Here is an 18,498-nt window from a genome sequence, read left to right on the forward strand (position 1 = left end):
TCTCTTGGGTCAACCTGGCTGCAGTCTTCCACTGTCCCACCGTCCTCAGGTCGCCCAGCTTGGTCAGACCAGCTGATGTTAGGGTCCTCTGTATGGTCGGGGAGCGGAGGAGCCTGGCTTGGATCATGGGGTTATGGAACAGTGGCTCTTCTCTTACGTTACCAAACACCTGGGAAGAGTCTCTCTGGGCAGTGAGGACAGTCCTCCAGGCTCTCAGGACAGACTGGTAGAAGACTGATGTGCTTGATGGATCCACTTCAGCCAGGTCGAGGAGGAACAGATGTTTATTGTAGTGGAGGTTTCCGACTCTTCCCAACAGTACAGATGCCGTTTCTGCCCATAGCTGTTCCTGGTGGTACAGGTGGTGCTGTGCGGTCAGGAGACGGAGGGTCTTCAGGCGGCTCTGGATGTCGATTAGCCCCTGACCTCCCTCAGACAGAGGAAGGTACAGGACTGAAGCTCTGGTCCAGTGAGCTCCGCCCCAGAAGAAGTTCACCGGTCTGCTCTGTATATCCTTGATCAGGGCTGCAGGAGGCGCCAGCACAGTGAAGCGGTGCCAGAGCATTGAAGCACCAAGTTGTTAACAACCAAAGTCCTCCCCCTGTGAGACAGCTGTGGCTGGACCCAAGTCCATCGAGACAATTGGGCACTGACTCTCTCCGCCAAACCTTCCCAGTTCTTCTTTTGGAAGTCGCTGGTCCCTAGAAAAACGCCCAGACACTTCCCCCCCTCCGTGCTCCACTGCAGCCCAGCAGGTAGAGTTGGCTGCTGGTTGTTCCACTGCCCCAGGAGGAGCCCTTCACACTTGGTCCAGTTCACCTTGGCTGAGGAGAACTTCTCGTACAAGGTGAGTTTGCTTTGCAGGGTCTGGATGTCTGTTCTGTGGGTGATGAAAACTGTGATGTCATCAGCATAAGCTGATAGCACAACAGTTCCCCCACTTCCTGGGATTGGTGGTCTTGGCAGACTGCTCCTGAGTTGAGCCAAGAGGGGCTCAATGGCGATGATGTACAGCATCCCGGACAGAGGACAGCCCTGCCTGGTCCCTCTCTGAACAGGGACCGGTCGGTCCAGTTCTTCAGCAGGCCCAGATCTCCTTTCTTGGGCAGCAGGGTCAGGACGGCCCTCGTGCAGCTCAAAGGCAACAGTCCAGTGTCCAAGCAGTAGTTCAGGACCTGGAACAGGTCTTCCCCCAGCAGAGTCCAGAAACTGCTGTAGAACTCTGTAGGGAGGCCATCGATCCCGGGACACCGTCCACAGCTGAGCTGCTGGAGTGCCGTGGACATGTCTTCAAGGGAGAAGCTGGACTCCAGCGAGGCTGAGATGGACTCCTCCAGCCGTGGGAGCCCCTCCAGGATCTGGTCCACGTTACCAGGGTCGCAGGTCTCTGCACTGAACAGGTCTGAGTAGAACCTGAAGGCCAGCTTCCTCATCTCAGAGGGGTCTGTTGTTATTGTTCCATTGCTATGTTTGAGGTGTCATCATATTATTGTTCCTGGGTTTTCTTTCTAATTTGAAGAAGCAGCAGGTCGGAGCATCTATTTCTTTAATTGAGGTGATATGGTTTCTGAGTAAAGCCCCTTTAGCTTTAGTGTGGAGGAAAGTATTTAAAGCTTTCTTCCTGCCAGGTAATGTTCTATTGCTCTCTGTTCCTTTACTGAGTTCTTCTTCCAAAGTGCTAATTTCCTTTTCTAGACGATGGAGACGGTCTTTTTGTGTTTGTGTCCTGTGTGCAGTGTACTGCCTGCAGAAAAGTTGAATTTGGGTTTTCCCCACCTCCCACCATTTGGCCAAACTCACAAAGTCCAGTTTCCTCCGTCTCCACTGAGTCCAGAAGACGTCCAAGGCCTGACAGAAGGACATGTCCTGTGTGAGCTGGATGTTAAAAGTCCAATATGGAGGTGGGTGTGGGCGTGGCTGCAATGAGAGACCTGTGACCAGTAGGTGGTCAGAAAAACCTATAGGTGTGATGGTGGACTGGACCAGACCGTTAGTTTGTGTTTTCTTAATGTAAATCTGGTCCAGACTGGCTGCTCTGGCTCTGACCCTGGTCTGTGGTCTTTACCCAGGTGTATTACCTGTCTGTAGGGTGAAGGGTCCTCCAGGTGTACTACCTGTCTGACTGTAGGGTGGAGGGTCCTCCAGGTGTATTACCTGTCTGACTGTAGGGTGGAGGGTCCTCCAGGTGTATTACCTGTCTGTAGGGTGGAGGGTCCTCCAGGTGTATTACCTGTCTGTAGGGTGGAGGGTCCTCCAGGTGTATTACCTGTCTGTCTGTAGGGTGGAGGGTCCTCCAGGTGTACTACCTGTCTGACTGTAGGGTGGAGGGTCCTCCAGGTGTATTACCTGTCTGACTGTAGGGTGGAGGGTCCTCCAGGTGTATTACCTGTCTGTAGGGTGGAGGGTCCTCCAGGTGTATTACCTGTCTGTCTGTAGGGTGGAGGGTCCTCCAGGTGTACTACCTGTCTGACTGTAGGGTGGAGGGTCCTCCAGGTGTATTACCTGTCTGACTGTAGGGTGGAGGGTCCTCCAGGTGTATTACCTGTCTGTCTGTAGGGTGGAGGGTCCTCCAGGTGTATTACCTGTCTGACTGTAGGGTGGAGGGTCCTCCAGGTGTACTACCTGTCTGTAGGGTGGAGGGTCCTCCAGGTGTATTACCTGTCTGTAGGGTGGAGGGTCCTCCAGGTGTACTACCTGTCTGTAGGGTGGAGGGTCCTCCAGGTGTACTACCTATCTGACTGTAGGGTGGAGGGTCCTCCAGGTGTACTACCTGTCTGACTGTAGGGTGGAGGGTCCTCCAGGCGTCTATCAGGTCATTCTCAGTTAGGATGGTGGAAAGGGCGGATGCTGATGGTGGGTGTGGTTCCTGTGTGTTCCTGTCAGAGTCTGGATGGGTGGAGCAGTTCCAGTCTCCTCCTATGATTAGAAATGAACTGCTGTTAAGTTGTTTCAGTTCAGTGTTCAGTTTCTGAAAGAGTCCAACACGGTTGGCCCCGGTGTTATGGGCGTAGATGTTAATGAAGGTGAAAACGGTTCCTTTTATTTTTGCCTGCTCCACCTGAGCCCTACCTACCCTGCACCACCTGAGCCCTACCCTGCTCCACCTCGCAGGATGAAATGTCTGTAGGACACAGGTGAGGTGAGAACAACACCGCGACTCCTGAACTGAAATTAGTGACTGACTGAAGAGGGTTTCTCCTCTTTAGCCCAGGAGACAGTCTGCTTCATTATCAAGTGAGCTGTGTGTCTCCTGGAGGAGGACAACTCTAGTTCTTATCTGTTGTGTCTCCTGGAGGAGGACAACTCTAGTTCTTATCTGTTGTGTCTCCTGGAGGAGGAAGACATCTAGTTCTTATCTTTTGTGTCTCCTGGAGGAGGACGACTCTAGTTCTTATCTGTTGTGTCTCCTGGAGGAGGACAACTCTAGTTCTTATCTGTTGTGTCTCCTGGAGGAGGAAGACATCTAGTTCTTATCTTTTGTGTCTCCTGGAGGAGGACGACTCTAGTTCTTATCTGTTGTGTCTCCTGGAGGAGGACGACTCTAGTTCTTATCTGTTGTGTCTCCTGGAGGAGGAAGACATCTAGTTCTTATCTTTTGTGTCTCCTGGAGGAGGACGACTCTAGTTCTTATCTGTTGTGTCTCCTGGAGGAGGAAGACATCTAGTTCTTATCTGTTGTGTCTCCTGGAGGAGGACAAATCAATTTTTTTGTCTTTGCACAGCTCTGATATTAGTGCTCTCCTTTCTCTGTCTCTCCCTCCGTTCACATTCAGAGGAGCAACTCTCCATGTCTCCATGAGAAGACAAAGGGAGAGCAGGACAGTGAACCACCACCAGTGACGAAACAACACCTTCAGAATAAGAGTCATTTTTTTTACTGTTTTTGTGTTTCAGGAAGGAGTCTTCCTCTCCTTTCCTTCCTCAGTTTGGTCAGTAGTTTTTTCAGTCGATATTGTTTCTGTTTCCTGAGTTCCTCAGTGCTGGCCTGTTTTGTCATTTTTAGAACCGAACTGATAAATTTGTCCATATCTGAAAAGAAATCCTTCACGTCCACTGATTGTCCAAAGGTCTTGTCAAGAAAGTCATTTATTTCTTGTATGGTGTCTGAGGTTGAGTCATCCTGAGAAGGAAAATCAGAGAACTGGGAGAGGAAGAGTCAGAGAACTGGGAGACGAAGAGTCAGAGGAGAGGGAGAGGAAGTGTCAGAGAACTGGGAGAGGAAGAGTCAGAGGAGAGGAAGAGGAAGAGTCAGAGAACTGGGAGAGGAAGAGTCAGAGGAGAGGGAGAGGAAGAGGAAGAGTCAGAGAACTGGGAGAGGAAGAGTCAGAGGAGAGGAAGAGGAAGAGTCAGAGAACTGGGAGAGGAAGAGGAAGAGTCAGAGAACTGGGAGAGGAAGAGTCAGAGAACTGGGAGAGGAAGAGTCAGAGGAGAGGGAGAGGAAGAGTCAGAGGAGAGGGAGAGGAAGAGTCAGAGAACTGGGAGAGGAAGAGGAAGAGTCAGAGAACTGGGAGAGGAAGAGTCAGAGGAGAGGGAGAGGAAGAGTCAGAGGAGAGGGAGAGGAAGAGTCAGAGGAGAGGGAGAGGAAGAGGAAGAGTCAGAGAACTGGGAGAGGAAGAGGAAGAGAACTGGGAGAGGAAGAGGAAGAGTCAGAGAACTGGGAGAGGAAGTCGTCGTCTTTCTATGTCGTCCTCCAGTTGCTGTTCTGTCTGGTCACAGGTGTCAGGTGTGTGTGTGTTTGTGTGTGTGTGTTTGTGTGTGTGTTAGGATTCTCAGTGTCAAGTGGGTGTATGTGTGTATTGAAGTCTTCAGCAGTGTGGGGTGTGTGTGTGTGTGTGTGTGTGTGTGTGTGTGTGTGTGTGTGTGTGTGTGTGTGTGTGTGTGTGTGTGTGTGTGTGTGTGTGTGTGTGTGTGTGTGTGTGTGTGTGTGTGTGTGTGTGTGCATCGGGGATGTCAGTTTGCTCTGTGTGTGTTACAGTTTCCGTCTGTCCATTGTCTTCTACAGTGTGTCTTTGTTTTTCTTGTCTACGTTTGTTTCCCTGTCGTCCTGGAACTTTCTTTTATTCCTATTCAGTGGAGAGCTGCTTACAGCCTCCTCCACCTCCTCCACCTCCTCCACCTCCTCCACCTCCTCCACCTCCTCCACCTCCTCCACCTCCTCCACCTCCTCCACCTCCTCCACCTCCTGCTCTTCCACCTGCGGCTCCGGAGCCGAATCAGCGCCCAGGGTCGGGGACTCCACCCGCAACCCACCGGGGGCACCGTCACCGGGGGCCAGCCGCTCCGATCGCGTTTCGCTGGGAGATCCAGAGTCCGTGGCCTCGAGCCCGGGCCGAGGCGCGCCCCACGGCGCCGCTCGCGGCGCGGACGATGTTGCGGCTCCGCAGAGCCGCCGCTGCCGTCCGCAGGCTGCTCTCTGTGAGGACATGTCCTCAGGCTGCTCTCTGTGAGGACACGTCCTCAGGCTGCTCTCTGTGAGGACATGTCCTCAGGCCGCTCTCTGTGAGGACACGTCCTCAGGCTGCTCTCTGTGAGGACACGCCAGACGTTTGTGTCCTACATCCCCGCACTCGAAGCACTTGATGCTTCCCGAGCTGGCGTCCCGCGTGTAGAACCCGTCACCATATTTCACTTTGAATGACCCCTCCAGGGTTCCGGGTCGTTCAGGTACATGAAGGACTGTCTGCGGAGGGACTGGACGTGTTGCAGTTGATCATTTCTACAGTTTAATTTCAGTTCCCTGAGGCCGCCAGAGAACTTCCCGAAACGGGCCAGTTGGTTCTCCAGCAGCTGGTTGGGAATAAACGGGGGAACCCCGGACACAGTGACCCGGGTGGACGGTACGAACAGCGGTGACACCGGGACATACTGGTCCTCTAACACTAGTCCCTGTTCCACCAGGGAATGAACCATCTTCTCCTCACGGAGAAAAGCCACCACAGCCTTGTTCATTCTAGAACCATATAGAATGTTGATATGACCCACCACGTCTCCAACGGCCAGGAGAACATCCTCCACAGAGTACCGGGGGTCAGCTACCACCCGAACTCCGTGTTTGATGGAGGGAGGCGGCGAGCCCTCCACCGGGAGGGACGCCATCACTCCTCCAACCAAACACCTGATTGCTCACAAACCTCCTCTTTTTATCAAAACGATGAATTAAACTCCTCTTACCTTCACATAGAGAACCCAGGGGGAGGGAACCCAGGGGGAAGAGAACCCAGGGGGAAGAGAACCAGAGGAAGAGAACCCAGGGGGAAGAGAACCCAGGGGGAAGAGAACCCAGGGGGAAGAGAACCCAGGGGGGAGGGAACCCAGGGGGAAGAGAACCAGGGGGGAAGAGAACCAGAGGAAGAGAACCCAGGGGGAAGAGAACCACCGAAGTTTAAAGTGCAGAAACACAGTTTTCTCGCTCAAACTTTCCAAAGCGCTCCACCTCCGCTCACACACACACCCACCCAGCATGCAATGCGAGAGAGAGAGAGAGAGAGAGAAAGAAGAGGTGATACAGGTAGAGAGAGAGAGAGAGAGGAGAGAAAGAAGAGGTGATACAGGTAGAGAGAGAGGAGAGAGAGAAGAGGTGATACAGGTAGAGAGAGAGAGGAGAGAGAGAGGTGATACAGGTAGAGAGAGAGAGAGAGAGAGAGAGAGAGAGAGAGAGAGAGAGAGAGAGAGGAGAGAGAGAGAGAGAGAGAGAGAGAGAGAGAGAGAGGTGATACAGGTTGAGAGAGAGAGAGAAGAGGTGATACAGGTAGAGAGAGAGAGGAGAGAAAGAAGAGGTGATACAGGTAGAGAGAGAGAGAGAGGAGAGAGAGAAGAGGTGATACAGGTAGAGAGAGAGAGAGAGAGAGAGGAGAGAGAGAAGAGGTGATACAGGTAGAGAGAGAGAGAGAGAGAGAGAGGTGATACAGGTAGAGAGAGAGAGAGAGAGAGAGAGAAGAGGTGATACAGGTAGAGAGAGAGAGAGAGAGAGGAGAAGAGGTGATACAGGTAGAGAGAGAGAGAGAGAGAGAGAGAGGAGAGAGAGAAGAGGTGATACAGGTAGAGAGAGAGAGAGAGAGAGAGAGAGAGAGAGAGAGAGAGAGAGGTGATACAGGTAGAGAGAGAGAGAGAGAGAGAGAGAGAGAGAGAGAGAGAGAGAGAGAGAGAGAGAGAGAGAGAGAGAGAGAGAGAGAGAGAGAGAGAAGAGGTGATACAGGTTGAGAGAGAGAGAGAAGAGGTGATACAGGTAGAGAGAGAGAGGAGAGAAAGAAGAGGTGATACAGGTAGAGAGAGAGAGAGAGGAGAGAGAGAAGAGGTGATACAGGTAGAGAGAGAGAGAGAGAGAGAGGAGAGAGAGAAGAGGTGATACAGGTAGAGAGAGAGAGAGAGAGAGAGAGGTGATACAGGTAGAGAGAGAGAGAGAGAGAGAGAGAAGAGGTGATACAGGTAGAGAGAGAGAGAGAGAGAGGAGAAGAGGTGATACAGGTAGAGAGAGAGAGAGAGAGAGAGAGAGGAGAGAGAGAAGAGGTGATACAGGTAGAGAGAGAGAGAGAGAGAGAGAGAGAGAGAGAGTCCTGAAAGTTGTTTTAGGTTTTTAACATGTGAGAGGCTGAATGTAACAACCTGGACCCCAGTGACCTCTGGGTCAGGTGACCTCAGGGTCAGGTGACCTCTGGGTCAGGTGACCTCAGAGTCAGGTGACCTCTGGGTCAGGTGACCTCTGGGTGAGGTGACCTCTGGGTCAAGTGACCTCTGGGTCAGGTGACCTCAGAGTCAGGTGACCTCTGGGTCAGGTGACATCTGGGTGAGGTGACCTCTGGGTGAGGTGACCTCAGGGTCAGGTGACCTCAGGGTCAGGTGACCTCTGGGTGAGGTGACCTCAGGGTCAAGTGACCTCTGGGTGAGGTGACCTCAGGGTCAAGTGACCTCTGGGTCAGGTGACCTTTGGGTCAGGTGACCTCTGGGTCAGGTGACCTCTGGGTGAGGTGACCTCAGGGTCAAGTGACCTCTGGGTCAGGTGACCTCAGGGTCAGGTGACCTCTGGGTCAGGTGACCTCAGAGTCAGGTGACCTCTGGGTCAGGTGACCTCTGGATGAGGTGACCTCAGGGTCAGGTGACCTCTGGGTCAGGCCATCATGCTCACTACATTGTTTTCAGTGTTTCTGCCGTTGCCGTGGACACAGACATTTTGAGAACGCTGTCGTTGTATAAACGTGAAACTTTCCTGGAATGATAAAATGATACAATTTTACCTGAATCGTTGCCATGGAAACAGAGAAACACAGCGACGTCACACTGACCTTGACCTCTTGACCTCTGGGTTTCAGGGCGGTGAGGCTGAACGGTGCGGTGGGCGGGACTGCTCCACCTGTCAGTGTTTCCCCGCCAAGGGAGCTATGGTGAGTCCACACACACACACACACACACACACACACACACACACACACACACACACACACACACACACACACACACATGCGCACACGCACACAGTGACACACCACTTGGAATCTGCTGACTAAGCCGATTGTAAAGTTCTTCTAATTTAATAAATTCCTCAGCAACACTCCTCCAGTCTCATTAGAGCGTGTGTGTGTGTGTGTGTGTGTGTGTGTGTGTGTGTGTGTGTGTGTGTGTGTGTGTGTGTGTGTGTGTGTTGGTACAGCTGGGACAGCAGACAGGATTGTGTCGAGCTTCTGTCTCCATGATTCACACACACGAACGAGTTCAGAGAAAAGAGAACGAAGAGCAGAGATCAGAGCTGTCACATCTCATCACACACACACACACACACACACACACACACACACACACACACACACACACACACACACACACACACACACACACACACACACACACACACAGAGTTTCAGTGAGTGTTGGAGTGTATTACCTCTGATGACCACTAGGTGTCCCTGTGCTCACCGGCTGTGTGTTGTGTGTTGTGCAGGGGGCTCCAGGGTCTCTGGGTGTGCAGGGCCCCCAGGGGCCTCCGGGCTTCCCGGGCCCTCAGGGTGCTCCGGGACAGAAGGGCCACCGAGGAGACGAGGGCCCGACGGGCCGGCTCGGACCCAAAGGAGACGTGGTGAGCAATCTTTCCTGGTTTGGTTCTGATCCACAAAATAATCCCTGACCGGCCCAGACCGGGAACCACCTGTTTATTCAGTCCAGCTTTTCTCTGGGATTCTGGTTCTTTCAGATCAGGTCGGCGGCCATCTTGAATTCTCCCTAAATTCAAGATGGCCGCCAAAATACCCAAAATGTTATCTGGAAGAACCTTATCAGGTGAAGTGCTGATTTGTTTTCACTACTTTGTGATGTTAATCACCAGTGAGCACGACGCCGTTGGTGCTTCAATCCAAGATGGCCGCCGGGCCGCTACCCTTTGTGGAAAATAGCCATACCTCATGTTCTGGTCGGGTTACGAATTGAAATCTGGGCTCTGTTCTGGGTTCAATTCAAGATGGCCTCAAAGGTGATGTCCGTAATGTGTTCAGTGGCGTTTCTCACGTTCTCCGACCGGTACTGTGATCACGTACCGCTGGGTGTAGCGGGAACGTCTTTCTTCACGTGTTGCAGTCACACAGTCACTTCCTGTTTCCTGAACCTGAAGAACCGTGGCTGATCAAGGTTGGTCTCATGTTCCATGTGTAACGTTCTGCTCGCCCTGCATTTGTGCTTCCAGGGAGTCGTGGGCGTCACCGGGTTTCCGGGATTGGAGGGCGTTCCGGTAAGAAGCCCCGCCTCCGCCGGCCTCTGGGCTCCTCTGATTGGCCGCTTGTGACGTCACACTGTGGTGTTGTGTTTGCGTGTCCAGGGACTCCCGGGTTCTGCCGGAGGTCCGGGTTTTCCAGGTGTCGATGGATGTAACGGGACGCGAGGAGAGCGAGGACGGACCGGGCTGCCCGGGGAACAAGGACCTGATGGAGAACCGGTCAGGAATCTGTTTTAAAGACCGCAGAGGAAGTCTCTCTGCCGCGTTGTTTAGCACGCCACTGTGGGATGTCGTCACCATGGTAACCGTGTCTGATCCTGCAGGGCTTCCCGGGATTCAAGGGTCCTCCCGGAGCTCCGGCCGTCTTCTACGTCCAGATGCCCGGAGTGACGGTAAGACACCGAGCAGCAGGCGGGCCGAAGGTCCCAGAACGCCACCGCTCATCACTGTGTGTGTGTTCCTACAGGGAGACCCGGGAGCCAGCGGAGAGCCCGGTCTGCAGGTCCGACAGCAACACACTCACACACCCCCACACAGACTGACCATTCCAATTCCTTCATCTCTGTCGTCCTGTGGCGATCCTCCTGTTGTACCAATATTCCCATTGTTACCATGGTTACCGGTGTTACCATGGTTACCATGGTTACCATGGTTACCATGGTTACCATTACTGTTGTAAACAATCCTTTCAGGCCTTTTTGGACTAACGGTGCGTTTGAATCAACTCAGAGAATAAATATGTACAAAGTGTAAACAAACCACCAGATGGGACGTCTGTAATATCACCTGGTGCCACATGGTGGTGTTTTGAGCCACTTGAGCGTTCAGGCCGACAGAAGAACCAGCTGCAGGGTTTAGATAATCAGGACAAGCTGAACGCTAACTGCTAGCCGCTAACTGTTAGCCACTAGCAGACTGAGGCGGGTGATTTGTACTTGAGGTCATTCCTCACCACACACCTCGTGTCTGCTGTTGTTGTTGTGTCTCTCAGTAGGTCAAAGGTCAGATGTCATCATGATGGTTCTCTGGTTCTCTGTCTGCAGGGTGAACAAGGTTTCCCTGGACCAGCAGGAGGTTCAGGTCCTATAGGACCAGATGGGCTCAACGTGAGTCACAGCCTGATGATGATGATGATGATGATGATGATGATGATGATGATGATGATGAAGATGATGAAGATGATGATGATGATGATGATGATGATGATGATGATGATGATGATGATGATGATGATGATGATGATGAAGATGATGATGATGATGATGGTGTGTGTGTGTGTGTGTGTGTGTGTGTGTGTGTGTGTGTGTGTGTGTGTGTGTGTGTGTGTGTGTGTGTGTGTGTGTGTGTGTGTGTGTGTGTGTGTGTGTGTGTGTGTGTGTGTGTGTGTGTGTGCGCAGGGTCTATCTGGTCGGCCTGGTGCTCGAGGTCCTCCTGTAAGTGCACAGCAGTGTAATCTGTAATCTGTAATCTGTAATCTCAGCACGGTCAGCTTCACTCTGAAGCTTCTCTTTGTTTGTTTGTTTGTTTGTTTGTTGGTTTGTTTGTTTGTTTGTTTGTTTGTTTCAGGGACAAAAAGGCCGCTCGCTGCCTGGACAGAAAGGAGACGAGGTACACACCCTCTGTACTCTCATTATCTCAATACAACTGTAGCAGTATTGGGTAGAGCTGTGTAGTACTGTAGTTCTGTCTGGTATGACGGTACTGTGTCTCTCAGGGCGATCAAGGTGTCCAGGGGCCTCCAGGTCCCTTTGAGATCGTGGACCCTCCAGGTGACCTGTACATCAAAGGAGAGCAGGTGGGCGGAGCTTCAGCAACTCTCACCCAATCAGATCTCAGCTTCACTGCTATTTCTATTCTGACGTTCCAACAATTAATGACCTGCTAATGTTGAGTGGAAACATCAAGTTCAACTCCTGGACGACTTCTACTGTTCCCACGCTACGTCCCGACGTTAGTGACCTCATCGTCCCACGCTACGTCCTGACGTTAGTGACCTCATCGTCCCACGCTACGTCCTGACGTTAGTGACCTCATCGTCCCACGCTATGTCCCGACGTTAGTGACCTCAGCGTCCCACGCTACGTCCCGACGTTAGTGACCTCAGCGTCCCACGCTACGTCCCGACGTTAGTGACCTCATCGTCCCACGCTACGTCCCGACGTTAGTGACCTCAGCGTCCCACGCTACGTCCCGACGTTAGTGACCTCATCGTCCCACGCTACGTCCTGACGTTAGTGACCTCATCGTCCCACGCTACGTCCTGACGTTAGTGACCTCATCGTCCCACGCTATGTCCCGACGTTAGTGACCTCAGCGTCCCACGCTACGTCCCGACGTTAGTGACCTCATCGTCCCACGCTACGTCCCGACGTTAGTGACCTCAGCGTCCCACGCTACGTCCTGACGTTAGTGACCTCAGCGTCCCACGCTACGTCCTGACGTTAGTGTTTACGTTACATTCTGACCTCATCGTCCCACGCTACGTCTTGACGTTAGTGACCTCATCGTCCCACGCTACGTCCTGACGTTAGTGTTTACGTTACATTCTGACCTCATCGTCCCACGCTACGTCTTGACGTTAGTGACCTCAGCGTCCCACGCTACGTCCTGACGTTAGTGACCTCAGCGTCCCACGCTACGTCCTGACGTTAGTGTTTACGTTACATTCTGACCTCAGCGTCCCACGCTACGTCCCGACGTTAGTGTTTCCGTTAAATTCTGACCTCAGCGTCCCACGCTACGTCCTGACGTTAGTGACCTCAGCGTCCCACGCTATGTCCCGACGTTAGTGTTTACGTTACATTCTGACCTCAGCGTCCCACGCTACGTCTTGACGTTAGTGACCTCATCGTCCCACGCTACGTCCTGACGTTAGTGTTTACGTTACATTCTGACCTCAGCGTCCCACGCTACGTCCCGACGTTAGTGTTTCCGTTAAATTCTGACCTCAGCGTCCCACGCTACGTCCTGACGTTAGTGACCTCAGCGTCCCACGCTACGTCCCGACGTTAGTGTTTCCGTTAAATTCTGACCTCAGCGTCCCACGCTACGTCCTGACGTTAGTGACCTCAGCGTCCCACGCTACGTCCCGACGTTAGTGTTTCCGTTAAATTCTGACCTCAGCGTCCCACGCTACGTCCTGACGTTAGTGACCTCAGCGTCCCACGCTACGTCCCGACGTTAGTGTTTACGTTAAATTCTGACCTCAGCGTCCCACGCTACGTCCCGACGTTAGTGTTTACGTTACATTCTGACCTCAGCGTCCCACGCCGATGAAGTTCTAATGACGTCTGATATAAAGTTCTGCCGTTTGGGTTGAAGGTGAAGATCTCATGTTGGGTTCTTATGTTAGTTCTTGATGGTTTTTTTCATTCTAAAGCGATGTTGAAAGATCAGGTTCTGATGATTCTGCTGGTTCTGATGCTGGTTCTGTTCTTCAGGGTCCTCGAGGGTCAAAAGGAGCCTGTGGAGGTCCAGGTCTGCCGGTACGCAGTTCTGTTCAATATTTCACCATCAGGTTCTAGAAACAATCTTCACTGAAGGTTCTTCTCTGGATCCTGATCTCTGGAGTAGAGTTTCCTCTGGAGACAAGTTTTTTCTGAAGACAAGTTTTTTCTGGATGCGAGTTTCTTCTGGAGACGAGTTTCTTCTGGAGACGAGTTTCCTCCTCTGGAGATGAGTTTCCTCTGGAGACGAGTTTCCTCTGGAGACGAGTTTCTTCTGGAGACGAGTTTCTTCTGGAGACGAGTTTCCTCCTCTGGAGACGAGTTTCCTCTGGAGACGAGTTTCTTCTGGAGACGAGTTTCCTCTGGAGACGAGTTTCTTCTGGAGACGAGTTTCTTCTGGAGACGAGTTTCCTCCTCTGGAGACGAGTTTCCTCTGGAGACGAGTTTCTTCTGGAGACGAGTTTCCTCCTCTGGAGACGAGTTTTTTCTGGATGCGAGTTTCCTCTGGAGACGAGTTTCCTCTGGAGACGAGTTTCTTCTGGATACGAGTTTCCTCTGGAGACGAGTTTCCTCCTCTGGAGACGAGTTTTTTTCTGGAGACGAATTTCCTCTGGAGACGAGTTTCCTCTGGAGACGAGTTTCTTCTGGACACGAATTTCTTCTGGAGACGAGTTTCCTCCTCTCGAGACGAGTTCCCTCTGGAGACGAGTTTCTTCTGGAGACAAGTTTTTTCTGGATACGAGTTTCCTCTGGAGACGAGTTTCTTCTTGAGACAAGTTTTTTCTGGATACGAATTTCCTCTGGAGACGGGTTTCTTCTTGAGACGAGTTTTTTCTGGAGACGAGTTTTCTCTGGAGACACATTTTTTCTGGATACAAGTTTCCCCTGGAGACGAGTTCTATCTGGATACAATTTTTTTCTGGAGACGAGTTTCCTCCTCTGGAGACGAGTTCCCTCTGGAGACGAGTTTCTGGAGATCAGGTCGTCATTAAAGGAGTTGTTGCCGTTAACCCCTGGTTTCCTGGTTCAAACTCAGTGGAAACTGAAGCGCGACTTTGAAAGCCGCTGAGTTTTTCTCTGTGGGCGCTTTGTTCAAAATTTAATTGCCCACCAGGGGGCGTCTCCCTAAAACAGGAGCTTTAGATCGTTGTCAACTCAAGAGGCTGATGTCATCAATCACCTCCGTTAAATAAAAAAAAGCTGCGTCACTCTGTGGATGTTTGTAGACCCTCCACCATCACTTTTAGTTTCAGAGTGTGCAAAGGACTGCTATGCTATCGCTATGCTATCGCTATGCTATCACTATACTGTTGCTGTGCTATCGCTATGGTGTTGCTATGCTGTTGCTATGCTGTTGCTATGGTGTTGCTATGCTGTTGCTATGCTATCACTATGCTATCACTATGGTGTTGCTATGCTGTTGCTATGGTGTTGCTATGCTATGCTGTCTCTATGTTATCACTATGCTATCGCTATGCTATCCATGATTGACAGTTCAGGGCCAATCAGCAGTCTAACCTCGGTACCAGTCAGAATGTCTCAGGGACTCAGAGGACGTCAGAAGGAACTCCAGGTTGGATTTGTTTTCTAATGAATTTAAAGACGATTCACTGGAGACTGAATACGTGAGGATGCAAGGCGACGACTCCTTTAATGACTGATGAGTTAATCTGATGAGTTAATCTGATGAGTTAATCTGCGACTAGAGGTTCTGAGAGTTCTGGTGGTTTCAGGGTCTGCACTCGCTCCCCGGAGAGAAAGGAGAGAAGGGCATTGTGGGATTTCCTGGACTGAGGGTAAGACCTGTTCTTCTTCTGTCAGCAGTTGGTTCTGGACAGGTAGGTTCTGGTAGACATCTAGGTTCTGGAGGACCAGGGGGTTCTGGTAGACCGGTGGGTTTTGATGGATCGGAGGGTTCTGGTAGACCGGTTGGGGCTGGTGGACTGGTCCCAGAAACCAGGTCCTTTTGGTTCTGATCCCTCACAGTCTCTTTGTGTCTCAGGGGTTCTCGGGGAGATCTGGTCTGCCGGGAGACAAAGGCTTCAAGGTGAGTCGAAAGATCTGGTCCAAGTCTGAGGGTCTGGTTCTTCAGTTCTTCCCCTGAAACTCAAACAAGGTGATTTTGTGTTTTCAGGGGATCCAAGGAGTCCCAGGTCTGCCGGGTCTGATTGGACGAGAAGGTCCGAAGGTGAGTTGGCGCCTTCGGCAACTGTACCAGTGCTGATGTGGATCTGGACTTCCTGGTCTCATGAGTGTCTGTGTTTTCAGGGCCTGATGGGGGATCCAGGTGTCAAAGGTCTGGTGCAGTACAGTGATGTCATACACACAGGTAACACACACAACAGCCAATCAAATCACTGGTCCTCGTCAGGCGCTAGGATGTAACGCCGCGCCGCTCCTGGTCTAACAGGTGACCCCGGGAAACCTGGAGATCCTGGACTCAGCGGCCCCCCTGGGAACAAGGGTCTGATGGGACCTCAGGGGCCCCCCGGAGATTCAGGGAAATCAACAACAGGTCAGTGCCTGACGCCCACGAGCAAGGCAGCACAAGTCTGATGACTCTTTGTCTGGACGCCGCTTGTTCTTAAAATGCTACGCTGTAGCTAGCAGTGAACCTGTCGTTAAAATGCTACGCTGTAGCTAGCAATGAACTTGTCGTTAAAATGCTACGCTGCAGCTAGCAGTTAACTTGTCGTTAAAATGCTACGCTGCAGCTAGCAGTGAACTTGTCGTTAAAATGCTACGCTGCAGCTAGCAGTGAACTTGTCGTTAAAATGCTACGCTGCAGCTAGCAGTGAACTTATCGTTAAAATGCTCCGCTGCAGCTAGCAGTGAACTTGTCGTTACAATGCTCCGCTGTAGCTAGCAGTGAACTTGTCGTTACAATGCTCCGCTGTAGCTAGCAGTGGGGGTCACATGATGCGTTCGGACTGAGAGGATTGCTTTCACCGACGTCCTGCTCCCTCAGCCGATAAACCAAATCTTTATGGGATAAAACCTCGATCTTTTCGGCCGTATCGGTTGGAGAACATGTCCAGCTCTTCAGGGAACGTTATCACGCGAGATGCACCGCGGAGAGCTAGCCAGGAAGCCGCGAGCAGCTCGCCCTGAAGCGAGCATGGAAGATGGCGGCAGCGTGTCGTTTGAGGAAAACGTCGGCGCTCTTATGGAGCAGTAGTTTGTAGAGCTGCACGGGACTCTGGACAAACTGAGCAGCCGGTGGAAGACAACACAGACGAGGACCGCACCGCTTCTCTCCAGTCTCAGCGAGCTGGACTCGGAAAAAAAGTGAAGACGCTCTTGGACTGAGCCGAGGACAGTGAAGACAGTGAAGACAGTGAGGACAGTGAAGACAGTGAGGACAGTGAAGACAGTGAGGACAGGAAGACAGTGAAGACAGTGAGGACAGTGAAGACAGTGAGGACAGTGAGGACAGTGAGGAAGGAGAACTGTGACGTCCTTTCTTTCTTCTATAACCCAAAATCCTGAGGTTCCTGCAGGTGTGGGCCCGCCCACGTTCCTCTCATGGAGGGACAAGGGAACCACAATACCTTCTGTCCTTCCAACAGCTGCAGGACACATTCAATATTCCCAAAGATCATTTTTTAGGAATCCCCAGATGAGGGCTGTTGTGTTTTCCTCTGCAGACGTCTCCGACAGCGAAGCTGAGACATTTCTTCTGAAGTGTAAAAAGAGGACATTCCTAGCATCACTTTATGCACTTCCTGGCTCTTGTGTTCACACCGTCTCCTGGACATCGATCATCACTGGGACAAAGACAAACAATCAATATATTGAGGATGATTGGCGGCGTCCGGACGCCTGATCACATCCGTACAGGCTGCAAATAACTCCTGTCAACTTCAACAAGACGGACCACTCATCTCACCTCTCGCTTGAATAGTGCTTTTCACACTCACGTGCTTCACAGTGAAAACACATAAAAACATCCTAAAAACAACAAATGCCGGCCGTCAGTGGCAGCGTTAAAGATGTCCCCTGAGTCCAGAATGTTTTGAAGATGTCCCCTGAGTCCAGAAGTCCCCTGAGTCCAGAACGTTTTGAAGATGTCCCCTGAGTCCAGAACGTTTTAAAGATGTCCCCTGAGTCCAGAACGTTTTGAAGATGTCCCCTGAGTCCAGAACGTTTTAAAGATGTCCCCTGAGTCCAGAACGTTTTAAGATGTCCCCTGAGTCCACAACGTTTTAAAGATGTCCCCTGAGTCCAGAACGTTTTGAAGATGTCTGCTGAGTCCAGAACCTTTTAAAGATGTCCGCTGAGTCCAGAACCTTTTAAAGATGTCCCCTGAGTCCAAAACGTTTTGAAGATGTCTGCTGAGTCCAGAACGTTTTGAAGATGTCCGCTGAGTCCAGAACCTTTTAAAGATGTCTGCTGAGTCCAGAACTTTTTAAAGATGTCCCCTGAGTCCAGAACGTTTGAAAGATGTCCCCTGAGTCCAGAACCTTTTAAAGATGTCCCCTGAGTCCAGAACTTTTTAAAGATGTCCCCTGAGTCCAGAACGTTTGAAAGATGTCCGCTGAGTCCAGAACCTTTTAAAGATGTCCCCTGAGTCCAGACCTTTTTAAAGATGTCCCCTGAGTCCAGAACGTTTTAAGATGTCCCCTGAGTCCACAACTTTTTAAAGATGTCCCCTGAGTCCAGAACGTTTTGAAGATGTCTGCTGAGTCCAGAACCTTTTAAAGATGTCCACTGAGTCCAGAACCTTTTAAAGATGTCCGCTGAGTCCAGAACCTTTTAAAGATGTCCCCTGAGTCCAAAACGTTTTGAAGATGTCTGCTGAGTCCAGAACGTTTTGAAGATGTCCCCTGAGTCCAGAACGTTTTAAAGATGTCCGCTGAGTCCAGAACCTTTTAAAGATGTCTGCTGAGTCCAGAACTTTTTAAAGATGTCCCCTGAGTCCAGAACGTTTGAAAGATGTCCGCTGAGTCCAGAACCTTTTAAAGATTTCCGCTGAGTCCAGAACCTTTTAAAGATGTCCCCTGAGTCCAGAACTTTTTAAAGATGTCCCCTGAGTCCAGAACTTTTTCAAGCTATCTGCTGAGTCCAGGGAGCGCAGGTCCAGTAGGAGTTCATTCCAAAGTCGGGGCGCAGCAGCTTTGAATGATCGTCGAACAGCTACGTGGAACCTTTAACGGGTTCTGCCCAGACGTTCTCAAGCTCCGAGTGGAGCTGTAGGGCTTTATGAGGTCAGCAGTGTAAGGAGGAGCTGGACCATGTAGGGCTTCATGAGGTCAGCAGTGTAAGGAGGAGCTGGACCATGTAGGGCTGAAGCGTTAGCACCAAGAAGCTCAGCAGGGAGCCAGTGAAGAGACCTTAACCCAGGGGGGAGATGGTT

At 51.4% G+C, this 18,498-nt stretch overlaps 1 protein-coding gene across 1 annotated transcript in view; it reads left to right on the plus strand.

Moving 5' to 3' along the window:
* Positions 1-5,972: 5,972 nt before the first annotated feature.
* Positions 5,973-18,498, plus strand: part of col4a4 (collagen, type IV, alpha 4) — a gene marked incomplete at its 5' end in the record, with an annotated part of 36,128 nt that continues 23,602 nt past the window's right edge. Inside the window, 17 exons of the mRNA XM_080460248.1 lie at positions 5,973-6,017; positions 8,306-8,377; positions 8,932-9,066; positions 9,667-9,711; positions 9,799-9,915; positions 10,020-10,088; positions 10,163-10,198; positions 10,740-10,802; positions 11,094-11,129; positions 11,263-11,304; positions 11,411-11,491; positions 13,137-13,181; positions 14,876-14,938; positions 15,145-15,189; positions 15,277-15,330; positions 15,411-15,471; positions 15,553-15,657. Coding sequence (XP_080316374.1) covers positions 5,973-6,017; positions 8,306-8,377; positions 8,932-9,066; positions 9,667-9,711; positions 9,799-9,915; positions 10,020-10,088; positions 10,163-10,198; positions 10,740-10,802; positions 11,094-11,129; positions 11,263-11,304; positions 11,411-11,491; positions 13,137-13,181; positions 14,876-14,938; positions 15,145-15,189; positions 15,277-15,330; positions 15,411-15,471; positions 15,553-15,657 — 1,114 coding nt within the window. The remainder of the gene's footprint in view (positions 6,018-8,305; positions 8,378-8,931; positions 9,067-9,666; positions 9,712-9,798; positions 9,916-10,019; positions 10,089-10,162; positions 10,199-10,739; positions 10,803-11,093; positions 11,130-11,262; positions 11,305-11,410; positions 11,492-13,136; positions 13,182-14,875; positions 14,939-15,144; positions 15,190-15,276; positions 15,331-15,410; positions 15,472-15,552; positions 15,658-18,498) is intronic.

This window comes from Lipophrys pholis, assembly GCF_963383615.2.
Source record: "Lipophrys pholis genome assembly, chromosome: 3".
Classification (NCBI taxonomy): domain Eukaryota; kingdom Metazoa; phylum Chordata; class Actinopteri; order Blenniiformes; family Blenniidae; genus Lipophrys; species Lipophrys pholis.